Source organism: Schistocerca nitens, chromosome 9, assembly GCF_023898315.1.
Source record: "Schistocerca nitens isolate TAMUIC-IGC-003100 chromosome 9, iqSchNite1.1, whole genome shotgun sequence".
Lineage (NCBI taxonomy): Eukaryota > Metazoa > Arthropoda > Insecta > Orthoptera > Acrididae > Schistocerca > Schistocerca nitens.
In genome coordinates this window covers 475,277,240-475,303,238 of record NC_064622.1, presented here as the reverse complement: position 1 = coordinate 475,303,238, position 25,999 = coordinate 475,277,240, and the positions used below count along the sequence as shown (strand labels likewise).

Genomic DNA, 25,999 nt, shown 5'->3' with positions numbered 1-25,999 from the left:
TGATCTTGCCTGTCATCTTGAGAGGCGGTATCTGTGTACTGTAGAGCATCTTAACTATTGTTTGGCCAACCTTGTAGAATTTTATATAAGATTGCATTTCATGGGCTTTTATTTAAATGATCATTTTAGTATATAAAGTTGCCACCCTTTCACCGTAAGACTTTTCTTACAAGTTAAAATCAAGTTGCACCTTCGGTGGCAAAATTAATATTTTAATTGTTAGTGTTTTGTACCATTTCCATCCCTCCTATGGGGGTGCGTAGTTTGTGTGCTTGTGTAAATTGTTAAAACTTTTAGTTTAAAGTAATCTGGTGTGTTGCAGATTTGCACCAGTGTAGTCTTCCACTACGGCCGTGTCAAAAGGGAGCGGCAAGGTTCTCTGCCCGAAAGCCCATACAGTCAAAACTTGTTTCTTTCTGCCTCTGAATAAATTGTAACTTTGTTACTTAGAGGGTCACTTCTGATTATAATTTTAAATCTGTTTCTTTTAAAAAATGCTTTTAGGCACTATTAAAGTGTATAAAATTCCCATTTGTTAAAAGGAATTTGGTTATGATTTCATCAGTTACTCCCTGGCAACTACTTCCATGATTACATAGTGTGATTAAATGTGTTAACTTTTTGATGAATCGCTAGTAAATAAAATAAATTCTTAAGTATATTCTTTGAAAATAAATCACGGCTCAAACGTGAAGGTAGAGGATACGAATTTTATCGTCGGCTAACTGCAGATCGACGAGTAACCCAAGTACTATTGTTTACTGATGAAGCCACTTTCACTAGAGACGGCATCAACAACACCAGTAAGTCACATCGGTGGTCCCGTCGAAAATCGTTTGGGGAGACACATTTTCACGAACGCCTCTCCGTAAATGTGCTGTGCGATGTGATATTCTACCAGTTGATTGGGCCTTTTCTTTTACCGCATCGTCTTACAGGGTCCCGTTACCTTCCAGAAAACGAACTTCTAGTTCTAATGGAAGAGATTGCCTTGTCTACGACATTCTTCCAGCACGACGGAGCTCCGGAAAATTCTAGTCGTCTATACCCAGCATTCCCCGGAAGACAGATCGATAGAAAGGGTCACGTTTCTTAACCACTGAAGTCACTGGATCATACAGTTTTAGATTTTTGCCTGACAGCATGGCTGAAAGGCGAAGTCTTCAAAAACAAGTAAACACCAGAATCAAATTAATCGTTCTGCTTACGAACGGTGCTGTCTCCACAAAGGCATACCAAGACGACAGCAGCAGAGCCACACGTGGTACTGTCAACAGAATTCGACATGAGGTGGAATTTATGAAAATAAACTTTGAACTTGTGGTATTACATACTGATATTATTCCACGGGCGTCACAGTTGGTAACGGACAGCAAGTTCCCCTCTGACCCCGACAGTAGTCGCGCAGGATCTGTTGGACCCAATGGTGCACACACGCTGAGCCACACCTGCAACAGCTTTGTATGTGCCACGGGTGCCTCCTGTTGCTGTGACACAGGACTCCCAGCGACAGCTACTCAACCCACTTGCACTTGGAGCCTCTTACCAACGACTCCATCGTTCATCTACACTCCTGGAAATTGAAATAAGAACACCGTGAATTCATTGTCCCAGGAAGGGGAAACTTTATTGACACATTCCTGGGGTCAGATACATCACATGATCACACTGACAGAACCACAGGCACATAGTCACAGGCAACAGAGCATGCACAATGTCGGCACTAGTACAGTGTATATCCACCTTTCGCAGCAATGCAGGCTGCTATTCTCCCATGGAGACGATCGTAGAGATGCTGGATGTAGTCCTGTGGAACGGCTTGCCATGCCATTTCCACCTGGCGCCTCAGTTGGACCAGCGTTCGTGCTGGACGTGCAGACCGCGTGAGACGACGCTTCATCCAGTCCCAAACATGCTCAATGGGGGACAGATCCGGAGATCTTGCTGGCCAGGGTAGTTGACTTACACCTTCTAGAGCACGTTGGGTGGCACGGGATACATGCGGACGTGCATTGTCCTGTTGGAACAGCAAGTTCCCTTGCCGGTCTAGGAATGGTAGAACGATGGGTTCGATGACGGTTTGGATGTACCGTGCACTATTCAGTGTCCCCTCGACGATCACCAGTGGTGTACGGCCAGTGTAGGAGATCGCTCCCCACACCATGATGCCGGGTGTTGGCCCTGTGTGCCTCGGTCGTATGCAGTCCTGATTGTGGCGCTCACCTGCACGGCGCCGAACACGCGTACGACCATCATTGGCACCAAGGCAGAAGCGACTCTCATCGCTGAAGACGACACGTCTCCATTCGTCCCTCCATTCACGCCTGTCGCGACACCACTGGAGGCGGGCTGCACGATGTTGGGGCGTGAGCGGAAGACGGCCTAACGGTGTGCGGGACCGTAGCCCAGCTTCATGGAGACGGTTGCGAATGGTCCTCGCCGATATCCCAGGAGCAACAGTGTCCCTAATTTGCTGGGAAGTGGCGGTGCGGTCCCCTACGGCACTGCGTAGGATCCTACGGTCTTGGCGTGCATCCGTGCGTCGCTGCGGTCCGGTCCCAGGTCGACGGGCACGTGCACCTTCCGCCGACCACTGGCGACAACATCGATGTACTGTGGAGACCTCACGCCCCACGTGTTGAGCAATTCGGCGGTACATCCACCCGGCCTCCCGCATGCCCACTATACGCCCTCGCTCAAAGTCCGTCAACTGCACATACGGTTCACGTCCACGCTGTCGCGGCATGCTACCAGTGTTAAAGACTGCGATGGAGCTCCGGATGCCACGGCAAACTGGCTGACACTGACGGCGGCGGTGCACAAATGCTGCGCAGCTAGCGCCATTCGACGGCCAACACCGCGGTTCCTGGTGTGTCCGCTGTGCCGTGCGTGTGATCACTGCTTGTACAGCCCTCTCGCAGTGTCCGGAGCAAGTATGGTGGGTCTGACACACCGGTGTCAATGTGTTCTTTTTTCCATTTCCAGGAGTGTACATCTATACTCCGCAAGCCACCTGACGGTGTGCGGCGGAGGATACCTTGAGTCACCACTATCGGTTCTCCCTTCTAGTACAGTCTCGTATTGTTCATGGAAAGAAAGATTGTCGGTATGCCTCTGTGTGGGCTGTAATCTCTCTGATTTTATTCTCAGGGTCTCTTCGCGATATATACGTAGGAGGGAGCAATATACTGCTTGACTCCTCGGTGAATGTATGTTATCGAAACTTCAACAAAAGCCCGTACCGAGCTACTGAGCGTCTCTCCTGCAGAGTCTTCCACTGCAGTTTATCTATCATCTCCGTAACGCTTTAGCGATTACTAAATGATCCTGTAACGAAGCGCGCTGCTCTCTGTTGGATCTTCTCTATCTCTTCTATCAACCCTATCTGGTACGGATCCCACACTGCTGAGCAGTATTCAAGCAGTGGTCGAACAAGCGTAGTGTAAACTACTTCCTTTGTTTTCGGATTGCATTTCATTAGGATTCTTCCAATGACTCTCAGTCTGGCATCTGCTTTACCGACGATCAACTTTATATGATCATTCCATTTTAAATCATTCCTAATGCCTACTCCCAGATAATTTATGAAATTAACTGCTTCCATTTGCTGACCTGCTACATTGTAGCTAAATGATAAGGGATCTTTCTTTCTATGTATTCGCAGCACATTACACTTGTCTACACTGAGATTCAATTGCCATTCCCTGCACCATTGTGAATAGCAACGGTCCTACGACACTCCTCTGCGGCACACCTGAAATCACCCTTACTTCGCAAGACTTCTCTCCATTGAGAATGACATGCTGCGTTCTGTTATCTAGGAACTCTTCAACCCAATCACACAATTGGTCTGATATTCCATATGCTCTTACTTTGTTCATTAAACAACTGAGGGGAACTGTATCAAACTTCTTGCGGAAGTCAAGAAACACGGCATCTACCTGTGAACCCGTGTCTATGGCCCTCTGAGTCTCGTGGACTAATAGCACGAGCTGGGTTTCACACAATCGTCTTTTTCGAAACCCATGCTGATTCCTACAGAGTAGATTTCTACTCTCCAGAAAAGCCATTATACTCGAACATAATACATGTTCCAAAATCCTACAACTGATCGACCTTAGAGATATAGGTCTATAGTTGTGCACATCTGTTCGACGTCCCTTCTTGAAAACGGGGATAACCTGTGTCTTTTCCAATCTTTTGCAACGCTACGGTCTTCTAGAGACCTACGGTACACCGCTACAACAAGGGGGCAAGTTCCTTCGCCTACTCTGTGTAAAATCGAGCTGGTATCCTATCAGGTCCAGTGGACTTTCCTCTTTTGAGCGATTTTAATTGTTTTTCTATCCCTCTGTCATCTATTTCGATATCTACCATTTTGTCATCTGTGGGACAATCTAGAGAAGGAACTACGGTGCAGTCTTCCACTGTGAAACAGCTTTGGAAAAAGACATCTAGTATTTCGACCTTTAGTCTGTCATCTTCTGGTTCAGTACCATTTTGGTCACAGAGTGTCGGGACATTTTGTTTCGATCCACCTACCGCTTTGATGTAAGACCAAAATTTCCTAGGATTTTTTGCCAAGCCAGTACATAGAACTTTACTTTCGAATTCATTGAACGCATCTCCCATAGCCCTCCTCACACTGCATTTCGCTTCGTGTAATTTTTGTTTCTCTGCAAGGCTTCAGCTATGTTTATGTTTGCTTACAAGACAAACTCCCCATCACAACCTCCACAGATTTAGTGGATAGTCCCTCAAAAACTGAAAACAGATCAGGCATGGAAACAGGGAGAAGGTGCAGTGAACTGTGAAAAAAGAAGCAAAATAGATACAGCGAACGGTGGAAGCACAAGACGTAGCCACGGAGTGGCGCATGTGTGGTCACGGTGTCGGACTGCAAAGAGATCCATGTTGAAATCTCTTTCGACACCCCAATTTTTTTACAAAATTATGAACTCTCCGTTCATCTTTGATGTGTCTGTTCTCCTCCTGTAGTCTTGGCATTTGTTACACTATAATGTTTGTTATAGAATATCAGTCATGTGGTAAGAACATATTACCGTTGCAGGTAAATGTGATGAATAGTAAAAGCAAGCAAGGTGCCTCATAGACTAGCTCACAATATTGTGAAAAAATATGGGGCACGAAGGAGGGTTGAACACGGGCTCCCCTTTCCGAGTCCAACGCCCTGGCTATTCAAACTTGCTTGACGTTGCACATCTTGTGACTCCACGATTCACTGTTTCTATTTTGCTTCTTTTTTCACAGTTCATCGCTTCTTCTTCCTGTTTTCACGCTTGATCTGTGTTCAGTTTTCGATGGGCTATCTACTGGGCGATCTTACCACTAAATCTGAGGTGCGTACGAAGGGGAGTCGTCGCCCGTGTTAGCACAGCAGGACAGTTCCTTGCTGATACTTGGACTCGGTTACTCGCTACATTACTTGTAATGAATTTTCATTCGATTGGAGAAGTACGAGTTAAATAAACTGTCTGCTGTGTTATCTTGTCTGATAATCACCTCTACACTTGTCCAGCTTTCTCGTGACGACAGTCGCTGCACCTCTCTGTAGCCCACCTCTCCTTATCACTGTGTACGAAGTAGTACACAACAGAACTTAATTTACCTTTTCTTGATGTTTTCTGTGTATGTTTGGGTTACATTATAACAGCTTTTCTCTGTAATCGATATAAATTGGATGTATGGGGAGGAAACACAACAAAAGTTCGGAGTACGTATTAAAATCCATGGAGAAGGAATAAAAACTTTGAGGTTCGCCGATGACATTGTAATTCTGTCAGAGACAGCAAAGGACTTGGAAGACCAGTTGAACGGAATGGACAGTGTCTTGAAAGGAGGGTATAAGATGAACATCAACAAAAGCAAAACAAGGATAATGGAATGTAGTCGAATTAAGTCGGGTGATGCTGAGGGAATTAGATTAGGAAATGAGACACTTCAAGTAGTAAAGGAGTTTTGCTATTTGGGGAGTAAAATAACTGATGATGGTCGAAGTGGAGAGGATATAAAATGTAGACTGGCAATGGCAAGGAAAGCATTTCTGAAGAAGAAAAATTTGTTAACATCGAGTATAGATTTAAATGTCAGGAAGTCGTTTTTGAAAGTATTTGTATGGAGTGTAGCCATGTATGGAAGTGAAACGTGGACGATAAATAGTTTAGACAAGACGAGAATAGAAGCTTTCGAAATGTGGTGCTACAGAAGAATGCTGAAGATTAGATGGGTAGATCACATAACTAATGAGGAGGTATTGAATAGAATTGGGGAGAAGAGGTGATTGTGGCACAACTTGACTAGAAGAAGGGATCGGTTGGTAGCACATATTCTGAGTCATCGAGGGATCACCAATTTACTATTGGAGGGCAGCGTGGAGGGTAAAAATCGTAGAGGGAGACCAAGATATGAATACACTAAGCAGATTCAGAAGGATGTAGGCTGCAGTAGGTACTGGGAGATGAAGAAGCTTGCACAGGATAGAGTAGCATGGAGAGCTGCATCAAACCAGTCTCAGGACTGAAGACCACAACAACAACAACAACAACAATGTTATGCGGAATCCTTGATCAGAGTTAGCGTACACTACGACTTCCTAAAATGTTTATAAGTAACCCGCTATCCTGGAACGCGATTCCAGTTACAGATTGCCTAATCTAACGGCTTCCAGGGACAACAAAATTTTGATTTTCAGTATTTCCCGTAATTATTGGCCGAATTAAAAAAATGTAAGACGGTGTCGTAATCTAGTCATTAAGAGATGTAATCTTCTGTACGATAAGTATTGCAGTTGGAAATTGTGTGTGTGTGTGTGTGTGTGTGTGTGTGTGTGTGTGTGTGTGTGTGTGTGTCTGCGTGTGTGTGTGTGTGTGTGTGTGTGTGTGCGCGCGCGCGAGGGGAGGGGGGAGGGGGGATATTTTGAGAAAGCCTGACTGGCGACTCGCAGATACGCGGAATTTCATTCATCCAGTATTTGAGAATGAGAGCACTTAGCTACTTCCAACAAACTTTCGCTAAACTGTTATGTCCTGACACCCAGCAAAAAGTGATGAAAGAAAAAAGTTTGGCGGTTACTCCATATTCACTGCTCATGCATTAAAACTTCAGCATCACACATTACGTTTTGATTTATTACTTCTTTACTAATGACTATTCGCAAGGCAGTATGTACGTACACCACTGAATGTAATTGCAAAATTATATCATTATACGGTACGGAACCTAGTTAGGAGATATGACGTCATGATCATTTAGATGTGAAAAAAATTAATTCTGCTAAAATCGCGCCCAGTAAAAAACTTGGACATCACACATGACGTTTTAATTTATTACTTATTTACTACTAACTCTATAAAGAACGCACTATGCGGGTAGTATCAACATGTATCACTAAATTTACATGCAAAATGATACCATTCTACGACATATAGATCAGGAGATGTGACGTCATAAACATTGAGATGCTCGAAGAAGCAGCTTTAGCTTAAAATGGAGCGCAAATTATCCAACCATATTAATCCAGTGTTTTATAATGAGAGCATTTAGTGACTTCAAAGAAACTTTAAGCATGATTCTAAACCTTTCCTTAACTTTTTCTCGCTTACATGCTTGAAGTCAAGTATTTATCACATCAACGTATTTTTAATCAGACGTTTGAAGCTGTTTTGCACATAGGAAAAAATGTTCAAATGTGTGTAAAATACTATGGGACTTAACTGCTACGGTCATCAGTCCCTAAGCTTACTCACTACTTAACCTAAATTATCCTAAGGACGAACACGCACACCCATGCCCGAGGGAGGCCCCGAACCTCCGCCGGGACCAGCCGCACAGTCCATGACTGCGGCTCCCTAGACCGCTCGGCCAATCCCGCACTGCATATAGGAGTTCCATTCTTTAAAGAATCAGGCATTTACTCTATTTCCTATTTGTCCTGAAAGATCCCGTTACGCTAAACTTGTTTGTAATACACTCACAGAAAACAGTACTGCCAAAATGGAAAATGATTACAACATATATGAAGGGCTTATTTCAATAGTGGTACAAGTCCATTTTTATTCATTTTAAGATACAGAGTCCTGAAAAATCTGCAGCTGAGATACCATAAATATTCAAGCATATGGTTTCTTGCTAGAGATGAACCCTTCTTTCTGTTTGCTTGGATCATTAATGTAGAAGCACTATAATCAGAAAAGTGGAGGTAATGGACTTGTACTACTATTGAAATAAGCCCTTCATATGTTGACATACATCTTCTACTTCTGATTTTTGCCCTTTCGTGCTTAATTACTGTTTCTGCACAGCCCCACACGACATAAAGAGGTTACTACAGAAGATCCCAGACTCAATCGCCGATGCCGCGGCAGTCACCACTGTTGTTTATGGGTCCGCATCGACAACCATCCATCACCAACTGTTCCCTCTTGACCCGGAAGCCCAAATTCTTTCATCCTTCCGCGGAGAGCCTTCGAGAGTAGCAACAGGGTGGAGTAATGGCCGACGCGAGCTTCGCGGCGGACGTTTTTCTGCGGACAGGTCACAGCGGATGACAGATGGCTTACTTTTATGGCCCGTAAACACAGGATATGTGGGGGGCACTCGTCCTCCCGCTACAAAAGGAGGAGGCACAGAAAGCCCGCCACTGAGGAAGAGATGTCAGTTTGCTGAGGCACGATGCGGTCTCCGCGGCGAACTTAAGCGCGAGCTAGATGCAGTAACATAACGTCTTAACCACTCGGTGGAAATGAATCACGCAGCGGGAGCACGTTGGCGAAGGTCTCCCGATCGTGCACAGGAAGTAGAACCACACAGGCGTCACTATAACTCCAGATGGTGCTGGCCCCGCAACTCGACGTAGCAAGAGGAATGGGAAAAGACAGCATGTGTGTGGATCAACGAGCAGTTCCGGTGGACTGTGCTGATGTTCTTCATTGTGACGTGGCCCACAGACGACACCTCCACTAACAAGGCGAGGCCACGACGTTTGGAACGCGGATTTACTTCAAACTTCGTACACTCGTAGTACTCCATTGGGACAACAAAATGTGTAAGCAGTAGCGCGTACTTCTCAAGCGTTACTGAGAAGATCGCAAGATAATTTCGGTCGTCAAATATATACCTATGCGTGGCCGTGTTTCCCAGGAAGCGGCGGCAGCCGGTTGGGTAGCGTTTAAGTGCTGGATCGCTGGAACAAGTCCCGTTCGTCAGCTCTTTTTTTTGTTTTGACAGTCATTTTCTTTACTATTTATATTACAATTGATATAATGGGAAAAATATGTGTAATACGATGAACTTTTATTAAATTTACGATGTTATTTGGCAGTCTACAAATTTTTATTATCACAAATAATATAATATTCATAACTATCTACTTGTAAACGACCTAACGCATAAAGTGATACTGAAAATGTATGAGAAATCCCTTATACCTGGAAGGAACCCGAAATTACTTGTTACCTCCAAGTTTTGACCGGCACAGACGGCTTTCGAAAGATGTACAATTAATCGTCGCTTTCGACATTACGATTACAATGGCAGGATGGTATTTTTCCTAAAAACATGGAAAACATAAACGGCACCTGCTGCATTGATTAAATGCTGTTCCCGCATACGCAAGGTCTTTTGAGGCTTTCCGTGGAAAACAAACCTCGTTAACATTTTCAAAAACCTCTCTTTCAGCCGATAATTTGGAAGCAAACCATGCATTCCCCCAAATATCGGCGCTGATAATTGATCATGCAGCATCGAGTGTATTTTAATAGCGTCTTCACGAGAAACAATTTCTCGTTCTTTTTCGATTAAATACAAACAATTTTGAAGACACGGACAAGCATTCGTTTTCCGTATCACTTTATGTGTTTGGTCGTTTACTAGTCGATAGTTGTGAATATTATATTATTTGTGATAGTAAAAATTTGTAGACTGCCAGATGAATATGTAAATTTAATAAAAGTTAATCCGATTACCGCTCCTGCGAGCTTCTGTGAAGTTTGGAAGGTAGGAGACGAGGTACTGGCGGAATTAAAGCTGTGAGGATGGGTCGTGAGTCGTGCTTAAGTAGCTCGGTGGTAGAGCACTTGCTCGCGAAAGGCAAAGGCCCCGAATTCGAGTCTCGGTCCGGCACACTTTCAATCCGCCCGGAAGTTTCATATCAGCGCACACTCCGCTGCAGAGTGAAAATCTCATTCTGGAAACGTCCCAATGGAGTACTACGAGTGTACGAAGTTTGAAGTAAATCCGCGTTCCAAACGTCGTGGCCTCCCCTTGTTTGTGGAGGTGTTGTCTTTGGGGGTACGTTACAATGAAGAACATCACCGCAGTGCACAAGGTACACGAGAGGAACTTCGATTCCGGAAGCCCATATCGATGACGTTTCATTGAATGGTAAGTACGCTGACACTCGTTGATGGCCCAGCATTGAAATCTGCAGCAATTTGCTTAAGGATTGAGCTTCCGTTACGTTCTCGCAGGATCTTTTTCCGGCCGAATCCATGTCGGAGATTTGATGTTTTATATGATACTGATATTGACGGTACACTGGTGGAATGTTCGTACGCGAAAACCCCCACTTCATCGCTACGTCGGAGATGCTGTGTCCCATCGCTCATGCGCCGACTATAACACAACGTTCAAACTCACTCAAATCTTGATAACCTCCCTATGTAGCACCACAAAGCGATCTTGTCGTCTTATATAGGCGTTGCCGACCGCAGCGCCGTATTGTGCCTGTTTACATATCTCTCTGTTTGAATACGCATGCCTATACAAGTGTGTTTGGCACTTCAGTTTATAAAGGGAGGGAAATATAGTACCCAGTGCTGCATCTCTGTCAACAACGATGGCTCTGACCGAGCTAGTCATCGGCTCGAACTGAGCATCATAGACGGCGCGCACTCAGGAAGGTGATGAATGAGTTGTGCCTTTGCCTGTCCCACCTTTCCGTCAGCCGTGTTTATTTGTTACTCGTACGACTGGTGCGGTACCATTTGGCCCTGGACGTGTGGAGACTGGGGAGGCAGTACCTCGTATTACTGTTGCTGCAGGAGTGGCTCCTATGGAGAAGCCCTGGAGCGAGTGTGTGACGGACTCGTCCGTAGCCTCCAATACAAGTCCAGCAATGCCCTCCTGTCCCTCTGTGTGCTCTCGCTCTCGGCGATGGAGGTCGTGATATGCCGCATATTGACAGGGAAGTGGTTCAAGATCCGCCTACGGCACAGGCTCTTACTCCTCGCAGCCGGGTTACACTACGTATACAGCCGGAACGAGTAGCGTCGCGCAAAATAACGAAGGATAAAGATCCAGTTGAGGCCGGTAGTGACGACCCGCTCGCGGTGACGTTGTTGGACTCCGCGATGGACTGGGCGACTGATGAAATAGTCATGCTGCTCTGTTGTTCTTTCTGTGTTCTTTCTTTTGACTGATGGCCCAGACGTAAACATTTCTCAAACTGGCCGCGCGGGATAGCTACGCGGTCTGGTTCGAGCCGTCCCCCCCCCCCCACCCCCCACCCCGTCGGAGGTTCGAGTCCTCTCTCGGTCATGGGCGTGTGTCTGTTGTCCTTAGCGTAAGTTGGTTTAATTTCGATTAAGTAGTAGTGTGTAGGCCTAGCGACCGATGACCTCAGCAGTTTGGTCCCACACGACCTTACACTAAATGATAGTCGAGTGGCATCAGAGCTGTGCCTTGGTTCGCTGAGGCAGTTTATCTATGAATCCTATGCGGATATAGAGTTCCTGCAAGAAGTTTTATTTATCAGTTTCCGTCTCCCTGAATTTCGCGCTGTTGTGGTACCACAATTCTCGACGGCAATGTCTGGCTTTTCGAGAAAGCATTCCCACTGTTGATGTACAGGTTCTTCAATCTGGCAGAGGAACAGGCTGTAGACTTTCTGACCTCAACTTGGTTGACTTATATGCTCCTTCTGCTTCTGGTTACACTGTGGAACGTTCGTGTTCTTATAACGAGGAGATTATTTACCTTTTACGTAAGAGTCTTAGGCCTCTGTTGTTGGGTGGTGATTTTAACTGTGTTCTGCGTCCTGTTGGCCAGTCTCCCCAATTTAAGTACTGTCGAGATTTAAACGAGCTGATACGCTCGATGCACTTGAAAGTTATTTGCGAGTGTAAATAGCCGACGTTGGTTAAACGTACTGCGACTTCTAGTAGCAGGATTTACCGATTCCATTTATCGGATTGGATGCGCGATTGCATTCTTGCAGTCGACGTTGTCCTTTCTGGTTTTTCTGATCACTCTGTTTTGGCCGCCACTCTCCAACTTGTCGAGCAACCAGTGAAACTGTTCCGTTCCCCACCTATATTAAATGTCACTCACTTGGAAGACTCTTCACTCGATGATGTGATACATAATGCGTGGGAGGGCAGTCTTAGATTCGCTGTGGGGTGCTCCGCCACTCTGGAATGATGGATTGCTCTGTCTAAACCGAAGCTCTATCAAACTTATTTTACTGCTAGGGCGAGAGGTTTTCGGAAAACTCGTGAATTTTATTGTTCTCTTTTGCGCGACTTGTATGGCGGTGCGGATAGCGTCGCCCAGCGGATTGGAGATTTAAGATGTACTAAAGCAAAGTTGTTGCAGTTGAAGCGGCGACAGATGGAAGGGTTGTGGGTGCGATCGAAACCACGATCACTACTGCTGGAGTCACACCATCTACTTCGACATCCAGCTCGGCCTCGCCCCCCTTGCATTTCTTCTCTTACAGTCACCTGACGTACTTCACGCTTAACATCAGTACTGTGTGGACCTTTGCGACGTGAATACACCTAGCAGCTTCCCTTTCGACCTGGCTACTGGGACCCTAATTACGCTTCTCACGCCTGAGAAGAACACTGAGATCTTGGCCGCCTTTCACCCAGAAGACGTACGTGACCTTATTGTTACTTCCCTTTCTCACAAATAACTAGGTGTGGATGGGCTCCCAAAGGAATTTTCTGCGCATTTTTGGCCATTCTTGGCTGTCACATTTACGTCCATGTTGAACGAGGTGATGACGGTGCAATTGTGCCCACTCCATTCAAGGTGGGGAAAATTCTGTCGATATCTAAAACTACTGGTCGTAATACTGTTGATAATTTTCGTCCTTTCACATTACTGAATTTTGATCATAGGACAGTAGCGAGGGCGGTAAACTGCAGGATGTCTGCCTTGCTGGTGATCCCTTTATTTGATTTCGGTTGCTGTTGTTACTTCTATCCTTCGTGCCTTCGCCTTTTTGGATTTTAATAAAGCTCGCGATCGTGTAAACCGTGACTTTCTGCTTCGGATTTTGGAGATGACCGGGTTTACTGTTGAGGCTCGTAGAGTGTTATCGAATATGTTCACGGGCATTACGGCTTCGGTGACTGCGAATGGCCAGCTGCCGCCCCCGATCCCCATACCACTCCCACGGGCGTCTGTATCGTATCGGGATCAGTGACACAGGTGAATGCGGTAGGTGTGCGTCCCTAGATGCGCTGCAGCGCCTGTTTGCTTGTCGTGGTCGCCTAGGAAACTGGACCCGGCTCACGAAGCAATTGGCTTCCCTCACTCGCTCTGTGGAAGCTGCATATTCCACTTATATGATTTTGCGGCCAGCTACTTCTTTGTTTCCGAGAACAAAGACTAATTCGGTAATTTGGCTGGTTGGTCACTTGGTACACTTTGTCGTCACTGGCGAAGGTGAGGATGGCCACCTGGCTTTTCGCCATTTCATATCTGCGGCTTACTGGTCCTACTTGCAACTGCCCCCATTTCGAGACTCTCTGTCAACATGCTGAATCTCACCTCCCAAAGACAGGGCGTTGGATTGTTTTGGCAGGAGCTGCTACACTCATTGGCCTTCTGTTCTTTTCGTTTTTCCTCGGTATTCGTTTCTTTTGATCTATTAGTATTATTTTTAGAAACTTTAAACACACACTCACACACAAAAGACATGAAGTAACGTGAGGCAGCAGCTGGTGACAGGAGGGGGGAGGTATTATGACCACGTCTGGGGTTTCGGTCCTCTGAAGCTGACTGTAACCACCACTACTGATTGATTATCGTAAAATGTATTTCCTGTCTGCAAAAGTATTCAGGTACTTCTGTCGAGCCTTTTCTAATTAATTCTACTTTCTTATATGTAAACTTTATCATACTCATGTTTATCATCATTATTCACTGTAAGTTAACTTTACGTATAGACTACTCAATAAATTACCGTTATTCTTTAAAAAAATGTCGAAACTGTAGCACAGTTAATAGCGTCGTGGGCTGTTAACTGTGAATATAAAGATAGCGGATTCACATGCACCATCTTCCAAATTCTTTTAGACCTTTTATTTCCAAAAAGATCTTTGGTGTTTCTTGTTCATTGAATGGAAGAACTGGTTAAAAGATAGACGTTATTAATTAAAAGTAAGATATTTGTTGCAATTCTTGTTGCAGAGGGCAACGACTGGAATGTTTTGTCAGTCGCCAGAATTCATGACGTGACTGCTAATGTCTGTCAGAAAGTAAACACAAGTTAGCCTACACAGTGGAAGTTCTGCTATTTTTAAACGACTTTATATATCTGAGTGTATAGGTAGGTTGGCTCATGATTATATATTGCCAGTGAACATCTTTTTCAATGATGGTTAGCAGCTTAGAAAAATATCTAAAAAAAGCGGTAAAGTATGGGGGATAGAATGTCGGTCGGACCACTAATTTTTTCAGTCTCCGTTTTAACTTAGCCTTTACCTCTAACCGATGTGAGGACTCTCCAGAAACAACAGGCAGTTGGGATTCGAACTGTAGATACAGTTTCTCAGGTAGGTTAGGGGCCTCGCAACTCACCGAAGAGACCCCCAGTACAAAGACTTGCACCAGCACACTGGGCCGCGCGTTGTTATTACTGTCATTATTATTACTATAATTTACCTATATGCGTAGTGTACAGAACTGTCACGGAGCGGGTCCAGCTTACACTTGTCCGATTCGTACAGATTTCATGCAGCTGTCTTCTGACACGCCAGATATACTAATGAACAACGCTGCATTTCATTGCTATGGAAGCGATTTTTTAGATTAGTCAATTATTTTTATATAATGTGTCTTCAGTGAAGAACGTCTATCGTTTCTTGTTTCGAGACTAAGCGCCTCGTTGTATTCCGTAATTCTTTTGACGTGATGAAAGACACGAGCACACAATATGGTTTGTGCCCCGTACACCTGTGCCCGGCCTTCCACGTGACGAAGCGGTACTCACCTTGTGACCCAGCCAGTCTTCGCGAACCGGCTCCAGCGGCAGCGGCTCACCCTCGGCGTTCAGGTCCGTGATCACGTCCTGCAACAACACAGTGTCTCGACTCAGTAGGACACACACACACACACACACACACACACACACACACACACACACACACACTCTGTGCCGTGTTCGGCATACACTGTGGATGCTGTTGGGATCTTTCTGACTGAAGTAGGCTTTATTTGTGGTGACGTAGCGGTAGCAGACAGGCAGTGACTCGGGACAATGAAGTGCGCGTCTCCGTGTATACACCGTCAGTGCAGATACCGTGTTTGCTTGCTACTGAACGGAAGAGGCCGAGTTCTGCCTTAATGGATGTCATGATTGCGTTTATTGGTCACGAGTAAGACGTGTAGTAAATGGCTACCTTAACGATGTTGCGAACTGACAGTTTTCAGGTATTGTGTTATGACTTCCTGTTGTCAAATGCTATAACTTTTCGTGAAACAATTACTACACTACTTGCCATTAAAATTCCTACACCACGAAGATGACGTGCTACAAAATCGAAATTTAACCGACAGGAAGAAGATGCAGTGATATGCAAATGATTAGCTTTTAAGAGCATTCACACAAGGTTGGCGCCGGTGGCGACACCTACAACGTGCTGACACGAGGAAAGTTTTCAACCGATTTCTCATACACAAACAGCAGTTTACCGGCGTTGCCTGATAAAACGTTGTTGTGATGCCTCGTCAAAGGAGGAGAATTGCGTACCATCACGTTTCCGACTTTGATAAAGGTCGGATTGTAGCCTATCGCGATTGCCGATTATCGTATAGCGACATTGCTGCTCGCGTTGGTCGAGATCCAATGACTCTTAGCAGAATATTGAATCGGTGGGTTCAGGACGGTAATACGGGACGCCGTGCTGGATCCCAACGGCCCCGAATCACTAGCAGTCGAGATGGCTGTAACGGATCGTGCAGCCGCGTCTCGATCCCTGAGTCAACAGATGGCGACGTTTGCAAGTCAACAACCATCTGCATGAACAGTTCGACGACGTTTGCAGCAGCATGGACTATCAGCTCAGAGAGCCTGGCTGCGGTTACCCTTGACGCTGCATCACAGACAGGAGCGCCTGCGATGGTGTACTCAACGACGAACGTGGGTGCACGAATGGCAAAACGTCATTTTTTCGGATGAATCCAGGTTCTGTTTACAGATTCATTATGGTCGCATCAGTGTTTGGCGACATCGCAGTGAACGCACATTGGAAGCGTGTATTCGTCATCGCCATACTGGCGTATCACCCGGCGTGATGGTATGGGGTGCCATTGGTTACACGTCTCGGTCACCTCTTGTTCGCATTGACGGAACTTTGAACAGTGGACGTTACATTTCAGATGTGTTACGACCCGTGGCTCTACCCTTCATTCGATCCCTGCGAAACCCTACATTTCAGCAGGATAATGCACTACCGTATGTTGCAGGTCCTGTATGGGCCTTTCATGATACAGAAAATGTTCGACTGCTACGCTGGCCAGCACAATCTCCAGATCTCTCACCAATTGAAAACGTCTGGTCAATGTTGACCGAGTAGCTGGCTCGTCACAATACGCCAGTCACTACTCTTGATGAACTGTGGTATCGTGTTGAATCTGGATCGGCAGGTTTTACCTGTACACGCCATCCAAGCTCTGTTCGACTCATTGCCCAGGCGTATCAAGGCCGTTATTATGGCCAGAGGTGGTTGTTCTGGGTACTGATTTTTCGGGATCTATGTACCCAAATTTCGTGAAAGTGTAATGACATGTCAGTTCTAGTATAATATATTTGTCCAATGAATACCCGTTTATCATCTGCATTTTTTCTTCGTGTAGCAATTTTAATGGCCAGTAGTGTAGATTATGTGATCCCCGTGAGACTTTGATGCACACTTGGATTGCAGAGGCATTCTTCTCCTTGTTGCGCTCTAGTCGCAGCCGCTTCCGGCGTTTGTTGCTACTCTGAGTAAAACTGCTGTACGGCGCGTCAACTTCTGTTTGCGCACGTGCCATTAGGCTCACCTTCATCACCGAGGCATTTATTTCCTTTCCTATTTATTCAGTGGTGGCCATTGCTGGTATTGCATTTAAAACATGTTCAAGGTACTTGTTTATTTCGCTGATTTATGATAACCTTGCGCTGGACACATACATTAGTGAAATATTATAAACTACTGGCCATGAAAATTGCTACACAAAGAGGAAATGCAGATGAAAAACGGGTATTGATTGGACAAATATATTACACTAGAACTGACATGTGATCACATTTTCACGCAATTTGGGCGCATAGATCCTGAGAAATCAGTACCCACAACAACCACCTCTGGCCATAATAAAGGCCTTGATACGCCTGGGCATCGAGTCACACAGAGCTTGTAAAGCGTGTACATGTACAGCTGCCCAAGCAGCTTCAAAACGATACCACAGTTCATCAAGAGTAGTGACTGGCGTATTGTGACGAGCCAGTTGCTCGGCCACCATTCACCAGACGTTTTCAATTGGTGAGAGATCTGGAGAATGTGCTGGCCAGGGCAGCAGTTGAACATTTTATGTATCCAGGAAGGCCCGTACAGCACCTGCTACATGCGGTCGTATATTATCCTGCTGAAATGTAAGGTTTCGCAGGGATCGAATGAAGGCTAGAGCCACGGATCGTAACACATCTGAAATGTATCGTCCATTGTTCAAAGTGCCGTCAATGCGAACAAAAGGTGACCGAGACGTATAACCAGTGGCACTCAATATCATCACGCCGAGTGATACGCCAGTATGTTGATGACGAATACACGCTTCCAGTGTGCGTTCACCGCGATGTCGCCAAACACGGATGCGACCATCATGATGCTGTAAACAGAATCTGGATTCATCCGAAAAAATGACGTTTTGCCATTCGTGCACCCAGGTTCGTCGTTGAGTACACCATCGCAGGTGCTCCTGTCTGTGATGCAGCGTCAAGGGTAATAGCAGCCAGGGTCTCCGAACTGATAGTTCATGCTGCAGCAAACGTCGTCGAACTGTTCGTGCAGATGGTTGTTGTGTTGCAAACGTCCCCACCTGTTGACTCAGTGATCGAGACGTAGCTGCACGATCCGTTACAGCCATGCGGATAATATGCCTGTCACCTCGACTGCTAGTGCTACGAGGCCGTTGGGATCCAGCACGGTGTTCCGTATTACCCTCCTGAACCCACCGATTCCACATTCTGCTAACAGTAATTGGATCTCGACCAATGCTAGCAGTAATGTCGCGATACGATAAACCGCAATCGCGATAGGCTACAATCCGACCTTTATCAAAGTCGGTAATGTGATGGTACGCATTTCTCCTCCTTACACGAGGCATCACAACAACGATTTATCAGGCAACGCCGGTCAACTGCTGTTTCTGTATGAGAAACCGGTTGGAAACTTTCCTCGTGTCAGCCAGTTGTAGGGGTCGCCACCGGCGGCAACCTTGTATGAATGCTCTGAAAAGCTAATCATTTGCATATCACAGCATCTTCTTCCTGTCGGTTAAATTTCGCGTATGTAGCACGTCATCTTCGTGGTGTAGCAATTTTAATGGCCAGTAGATTATGTTACACAATCCTGCTGCATATCGACGTTAATCATTTGGGCCTGTAATTATGTGGATTACTCCTACTACCTTTCTTGAATATTTATGTGAACTGTGCAACTTTCCAGTATTTGGGCACGGAGCTGTCGACGAGAGAACAGTTGTATATGGTTGTTAAGTATGGAGGTAATGCATCAGCATACTCTGAAACAGTCTGGACCAGAAGACTTCCTTTTATTAAGTGATTTAGTTTGCTTCACTACTCCGAGAATATTTACTTCTACGTTACTCATGTTGGCAGCTGTTCTTGATTCGAATTCTGGAACATTTACTTCGTCTTCTTCTGTGAAAGCTAATCGGAAGGCTGTGTTTAGTAAATCTTCTTTGGTACCACTGTCTTCGATAGAATCCCCATTGCTATCTCGCAGAGAAGGCAATGATTGTTTCTTGCCGCTAACGTACTTCAAATACTACCAGAATCTCTTTGGAATTTCTGCCGGGTTTCGAGACAAAGTTTCGTTGTGGAAACTTTTATATGCATCTCGCATAGAAGTCCGCGCTAAATTTCGAGTTTCAAGATCGCAAATGTTGGGGATTGTGCATCTGTTTAAATTTGGCATGTCTGATTCATTGTTTCTGCAGCAGTGTTCTAACCCGTTTTGTGTACCAAGGAGGATCAGCTCCGTCGTTTGTTAATTTATTTGGTATAAATCTCTCAACTGGTGCCGATACTATTTCTTTGAATTCAAGCCACATCTCATCTACACTGATATTATTAATTTAGAAGGAGTGGAGATTGTGTTTCAGCAAGCCGTCAAGTGAATTTTATCCGCTTTTTTGAAAAGGTACATTTTTCGTTTATTTTTGGAGGTTTGTGTGTTACAAAATTCAATTTCGCTACGACAACCCTGTGTTCACTAATCCCTGTATCTGTTTTGATGCTCGTTATTAACTCCGGATTATTTATTGCTAAGAGATTAAGTGTGTTTTCACAACCGTTTACTATTCGCGTGGGCTCATGAACTAACTGCTCGAAATAATTTTCAGAGGATGCGTTTAGCGCAATTTCGGTTGATGTTTTATGCGTACCTCCGGTATTAAACATGTATTTTCGCCAACATATAGAGGGTTAATTAAAAACATCAACTATAAATCGTATGAGTAGGGTACGTGTTAGAAATCAAACTCAAGTTTTCTTTGAACCTTAAGCAATAGTATCATCTGAATTGGCAGGTCGGTAAAAGGATCCAATTATTATTTTATTCCGGTTGCCAACAATGATCTCTGCCCATACTATCTCACAGGAACTATCTGCTTCAATTTCGTGACAAGTTAAACTACTGCACCCTGCACCCTGTGCTCTTCATGGCATCCGGGAGGCCCCGTTACTTATCTGGAATGACTCCACTCGGAATGTCGCTAAAGGGCCCCATAACCTGCCTAACGTTGGAGCTCCCAGCTACTAATAATCCGACCCTCTGCGATTGACCGGATCTTGCAGACTGAGTGTTTTCCTCTGAAACAGGACAGGCGACAGCATCTGGCTCAGCGACAGGACTTGCGTGCGGCCATCTGGGAAGTCTTTCGCCGCCTGCTGCGCCCCGGGGCGACCTCCCACTCGACCATAGGTGAGGGGTCAATCTCAGTGCGAGCCGTAACTGGGCTGACCACCAGTGAGGACTGATCGGAGAACTCGGACGTACTGGACGTCCGTTGAATCCCCATGGTAGGCCCACCGACTGCAGCCTCAAGCTGTGTAACCAAAGCTATCACAGCCTGAAGCTGAGAGCGAAGTGTCACTCGACTTGCATCCGCACACAACAATCGCAGTCCCTGTCTATACTAAATACCGTGGAAAACTAAACTACGCAGATAAAGGGACTTTCGGCACCTGCTGCACATCTCTACTGTAGACCCTGACGAAAACGCAGGAACTGTGTCTAATAAATTAGATTAATACGCACAGATTCCAAAAACCTAACTACTGAAGCACTCAGGTGAAACTAAATAATTCCCCCCCTGATTAGGAACTTGTAATATGTCACAAAATTGGTTTACTTTCCGACGCAGACGAAAACGCGAGAAATGTGGCTGTTAGATGTTAAATGAACACTTAGAAAGTCAAGAAACTAAACTATTAAAGCACACCGATGATATAAAATTCGCTCCTGATTAGGAACTCATAAAAGTCACAAAATAGGTTACTTCCATGACGCTGCTTGTATCTCGACCGCCTACTGCTGCCTGACTGAATCAGTCGAATCCTGGTAGTGGATACAATTCTGTCCACGACTGTTTTAGCTGCGGGAGGAGGAGAGGTTGTGCAGTAACGCTACTCTTCACCAGCCCTTGCGCCAGTGTCCTGGATTACATTCCAGTCCTCTCTGCCGTGTCTAATGACACCGTACACGGGGATGCGCCCTGCTGTTTCCCACGGGGAACAGCCGCTCCACGCTGTACAGCAGTGTTATTCGGGTTGCCCGCACAAAAGGCGTTAAGTGGCGAGACGACGTATGGCTACAGCTGGCCGGCCGCTGGTGGCCGAGTGGTTCTGGGCGCTTCAGTCTGGAACAGCGCGACCGCTACAGTCGCAGGTTCGAATCCTGACTCGGGCATAGATGTGTGTGATGTCCTTAGGTTAGTTAGGTTTCAGTAGTTCTAAGTTCTAGGCGACTGATGACCTGAGATGTTAAGTCCCATAGTGCTCAAAGCCATTTGAACCAAGCTACAGCTGTAGTTAAAGTGCGGCTTAAAAGGGAGATACCTTTGCCTCCCTACTTTGCATCGCCAGTCACAAGTGCGAAAATAGAGCGTTATTCGATTTGATTCCACCAGCCAGGTATTTACGTGGGCTGCACACCTCACAGAGTTGACTGGAGAGCGAATCGGCAGTTCCAGTTCCGGAGCAGGCGGACTGCTTTCTGGTCAAGTAGCCCGTCAGCTGACAACTGCCTGCAGCCAGTCTTCGATGGCCGCCAGCTGTCCTTCGCTTCGGGGCTGGACTCAAGAGCTTCTCGGAAGCGTCCATCAACCAGATTAGGACTTTCACTCATATGAAGTACTTTTCATAAATAGTGCAGACAAATTTTTTAAATTACACGTTTACTTTTTTCAATATATCTTTACAGTCCTTCAGTCTAGTCTGTCCCTCCTTCTCTATGACTGAATCCCAACGTTTTGGAAGCTCTATTTTTCTATCTAGGACACCACTTCTGTTCATCTGTCTAATGGCTCGGGTAACGATGGTAGAAAACTCTTCCAGAGAAAGATAACGATGTCCATGCATAGATTGTTTCAACATCGGGAACAAGCCAATGTCTGGAGTCTGGGTGGTAGAGAGGACGCGGAAATACTTGCCATCCGTATTCACGTAGTTTTTGAGCTGCGGGCGAGCATTGTCATGGAGAATGGGTTGCCCAGGTACGAGCAACTGAGGTTGGGGTCTGTGCATTTTTCTGCGCAGATTTGCATGAAGTTACGATAATACACTGCTGTGACACTTGCTCCACATGGGACGCTGTCATGATGATTCCTTGGTGATCATAAATAAATATCATTTGCTTGAGCTTTGATTGAGCACGACGAAATTTTTTTGGACATGGTGAATCTAAAGCTCTCCATTTACTGCACTGTGATTTCAACTCCGGTTTAAAGTCTCTAATCCACGTTTCATGAACAGCGACAATTCGGCACAAGAATCCTCCTCCTGCACAGTCGCATCGTTGTTTGAGCAAGGTTGTTATGTTCAGGCGCTTTTGCTTCTCTTCAACAGTCAAACAGCGTGAGATCCATCTTGGAGATTTTTTTTTCTTCCTCAAATCATTTGTCAGAATATGGAACACTGATGGGAGAAATCCCGTGGCTTGAAAGATTTCCTCACAAATCACTGTAAGATAAATGTCAACGAATGTAAAACAATGGTAACATAGTTACACAAATTAAACGTAGATTCTGAAACATTACAGTAAAAGTAACAGGAGAGTTTTATTTGGGCACCACAGTAAATGATGATGGCCGCGTGAGACGAGATATAAAATACAGAGTGACTGTAACAAGAAAAGCGTTTACGAAAAAGAGGAATTTGTTAACATCTAATATGTATATATATAGGGTGGAGAAAAATTTTAACCCTGGATAGCTGATGCCGTTGTGTAGATCTAAAACGCACGGAAACTTGGCGCCACGCGCACCGATTGACCGTGGGATTGCCCTGTTGCCGTTCTTCGATTGACGGCCAGCGCTATGGTTGTCGGTTCACACATACAAACGTCCCTCGCCCTGTCACTGCCCTAACGCTATACTCACACGTGTCGAATGGGTCTTGCTGTATGTCTCCACCTCACGTCACAGGCATTGACACGTAAGCTTCACTTCAGAGCACACACACGTCACCTGCGATTTAGTCATACAGTAAGCCGGGCAGCACAGTATTCGTTTCAAGAACAACAAGATTTGATTTTTGTTTATGGACTAGCCGACGGTGATGCGCATGAAGCTCGACGGTTGTATGAGGAACGGTACCCAGCAAGGGGCCACCCACACCTGCAAACGTTTACAGCAATTCACCGGCGACTTGGCGAAACAGGCTCGTTAGCCGGATATCGTGGTGACGCTGGAAGACCTCGAACACGACGGAATACTGCATTTGAAGACACTGTTCTCAAACGCTTCGAGGAAGTACCTAAGACAAGTACTTGAGCGGTTGGACACGACATGGGGGTCATTCATCGGTTGGTCGGGGAAGTTTTGAGGGATGAATGCCAGCACCGATTTAGCTTCCACCCTGTCCAAGACCTAAATCCTGTGGCGGATTATGAACATAGGTTAGATTTTTGCCGGTGGTTTCTGCGACGTGTTGCAAGAGATTCCGACTTCTGCGCCATAGTGTTGTTTACAGACGAGTGCACCTACCATCTGGATGGCCTTTACAATACTCGAAACGTTCATTACTGGGCAAGGGGAAATCCTCACGTCACGCACGTCCACGGACACCTGGAACGATTTTCGCTCAACATTTGGGCAGGCATTGTGGGTGACCAACTGATTGGTCCTGTCCGTCTACCTCCTCGACTTAGCGGGGCAAATCACTTTTTGCAAGAAAGTTCTCCTAGTCTGCTGGAAGATGTTCGCTGGAAATAAGGCTACGCATGTGGTTGCAGCATGATGGGACGCCAGCATATAACAGTAGTAGTGTGCATGGATATTGAAATCAACTCTCTGACGGTCGTGTAATTAGCAGAGGTGCTCGTAGGAGATGCCCCAGCGATCACCAGACCTCACGCTACCGGACTTTTTCCTGTGAGGATTCTTCTAGTTCACCCATCCGGACTCGAAACACCTATAAACAAAGAGGGATCTCATTCAACATGCCGCCAATCATATCAGGACAATGCCAGGAATCTTTGAAAGAGTTCGGCAAAACAGAGGGTCGCCAGTTCGAGCACCTGCTTCAAGTAATCAATGACTAGCTAAAAAAAAAAAAACAAAAAAAATTGTAAAAGACTTTCTGTACGCGAACTAACCGCTGTTGACGGGTTTGTTCAAGGTACGTCTTATCATGAACCTACAATGGATGTGTCGGGACTCCAGCGGATTCGCTCCCTGGTCCCCAGAGTGGAAGGCTGGCGAGCTACCACCGAGCGTGTGGACCTCCTCGGATACATCACGATCTCCGGCAGGCAAAACATTCGCGGTCATGCGTTGTCCACAGCATCTGGCAACAGGGCAATCCCTGGGCCAATAGGAGCGCGTGGCGGCAAGTCTCCGTAGTTTAAAAATAGTGTGTTTTAGACCTACGCAACATTAGTAATTTTGGTTCCTACTGGCATCTACTATCCAGGGTTAAAATTTCGTGACACAGTTTTTATCCACCCTGTATATTTTAAATGTTAGGACATCTTATCTCAAGAAGTTTCTAAGGGGTATTTGCTTGCGGATAACCAATAAGCAGCCAAGATAATAAGAGAACGGTAGCTTTTGAAATGAGACGCCACAGAATAATGTTGCACGTTAGATGAGTAGAGAGAATCATGCTGACTATGGTGGCCTTGGAGCATTTCCAGATGCTAACATTCTTGCTTGGAAGACTTGGAGTATTTCTGAGACTACAGGACTGTTGCCTAAACAGCCTTATGGTACTCTTGTTCCTAGTATGCCTTTTGTTTTGTCTACCAGAAGAAAGAACATAACGAACCGAGTTGCGGGAAATAGAAATTTGTGTTGCGGCTTGACTAAAAGAAGGGACCGATTGAGAGGACTCATCATGAGGCATCAAGGAATAAAAGGAAGTGTAGGGAGGTAAAAACAGTTGAGGGAGATTAACTGGGTTCAAATGGTTGCAGGCTGCAGAAGTTAGGCGGAGGTAAAGAGACGTGCGCAGGATAAGGTAGAGCTGCATCAGACCGGTGTCTGGGCTGAAGACAACAACAACAACAACAACACATGCGTGACACAGAGTTGCCGGTGTACACCTGCGAGCTGTGAGGAAGTGCATGTGAGAGTGTGTGTCTCACCTGGAGCGAGAGGGTGCCTCGGATGCTGATGACGACCTTGCGCTTGGTGTAGTCGACGGCGACGAAGAAGGGCGTCTCGCCGACGTCGACGTGGTAGGTGGCGTACACGACGGCGACGTCGCCCACGTCCACCATGCGCCGCAGCGCCGCGTAGTTGCAGCGGCAGCAGTTGTCCTCGACGATGACCGCCGGGTCCTTGGGCGGCGCGCACCACAGGCACGAACACCTGCCGGACAGACAATCCGTCACCCCCTAAACACACCGCCGGGCTCGCCCCCTGCCTACTCGCAGCCGTCTTTATATTCGTTTGTATACGTGGACCACAACAACGAAGTTACTGACTAGAGAACTTTGGAGCAAAGGAAAGGGCGGTGGTGTTACATCGTCGCTGAAGTCCACGCACTGACCAATGTTCTCTCTGGGCAGGCATGTACGCTGATCACCCGGAACATTATGACCACCGACCTACGAGGGTCACTCCAAAAGAAATGCACACTATTTTTGTAAAAATACAGTTTTCATTCTGCATGTGTAAAAGTTTTACGGTATGTAGATACATCCTTCCCGCTTGTTTTAAAACTTAGTTTTCAACCTGTTCCCGTGAGTGGCGCCGTCACAGCATCTCTTCAAGATGGCTGCTACCCTTGACGTTCGTGAGA

General features: G+C 45.9%; 1 protein-coding gene across 1 annotated transcript in view; it reads right to left on the bottom strand.

Annotated features, from left to right (window-relative positions):
• LOC126204362 (diacylglycerol lipase-alpha-like) overlaps nucleotides 1-25,999 on the bottom strand; it is a 392,827-nt gene that overhangs the window by 193,039 nt on the left and 173,789 nt on the right. Inside the window, exons 7-8 of the mRNA XM_049938737.1 lie at nucleotides 25,341-25,566; nucleotides 15,242-15,319 (exon numbers count right to left, since the gene is read on the bottom strand). Coding sequence (XP_049794694.1) covers nucleotides 15,242-15,319; nucleotides 25,341-25,566 — 304 coding nt within the window. The remainder of the gene's footprint in view (nucleotides 1-15,241; nucleotides 15,320-25,340; nucleotides 25,567-25,999) is intronic.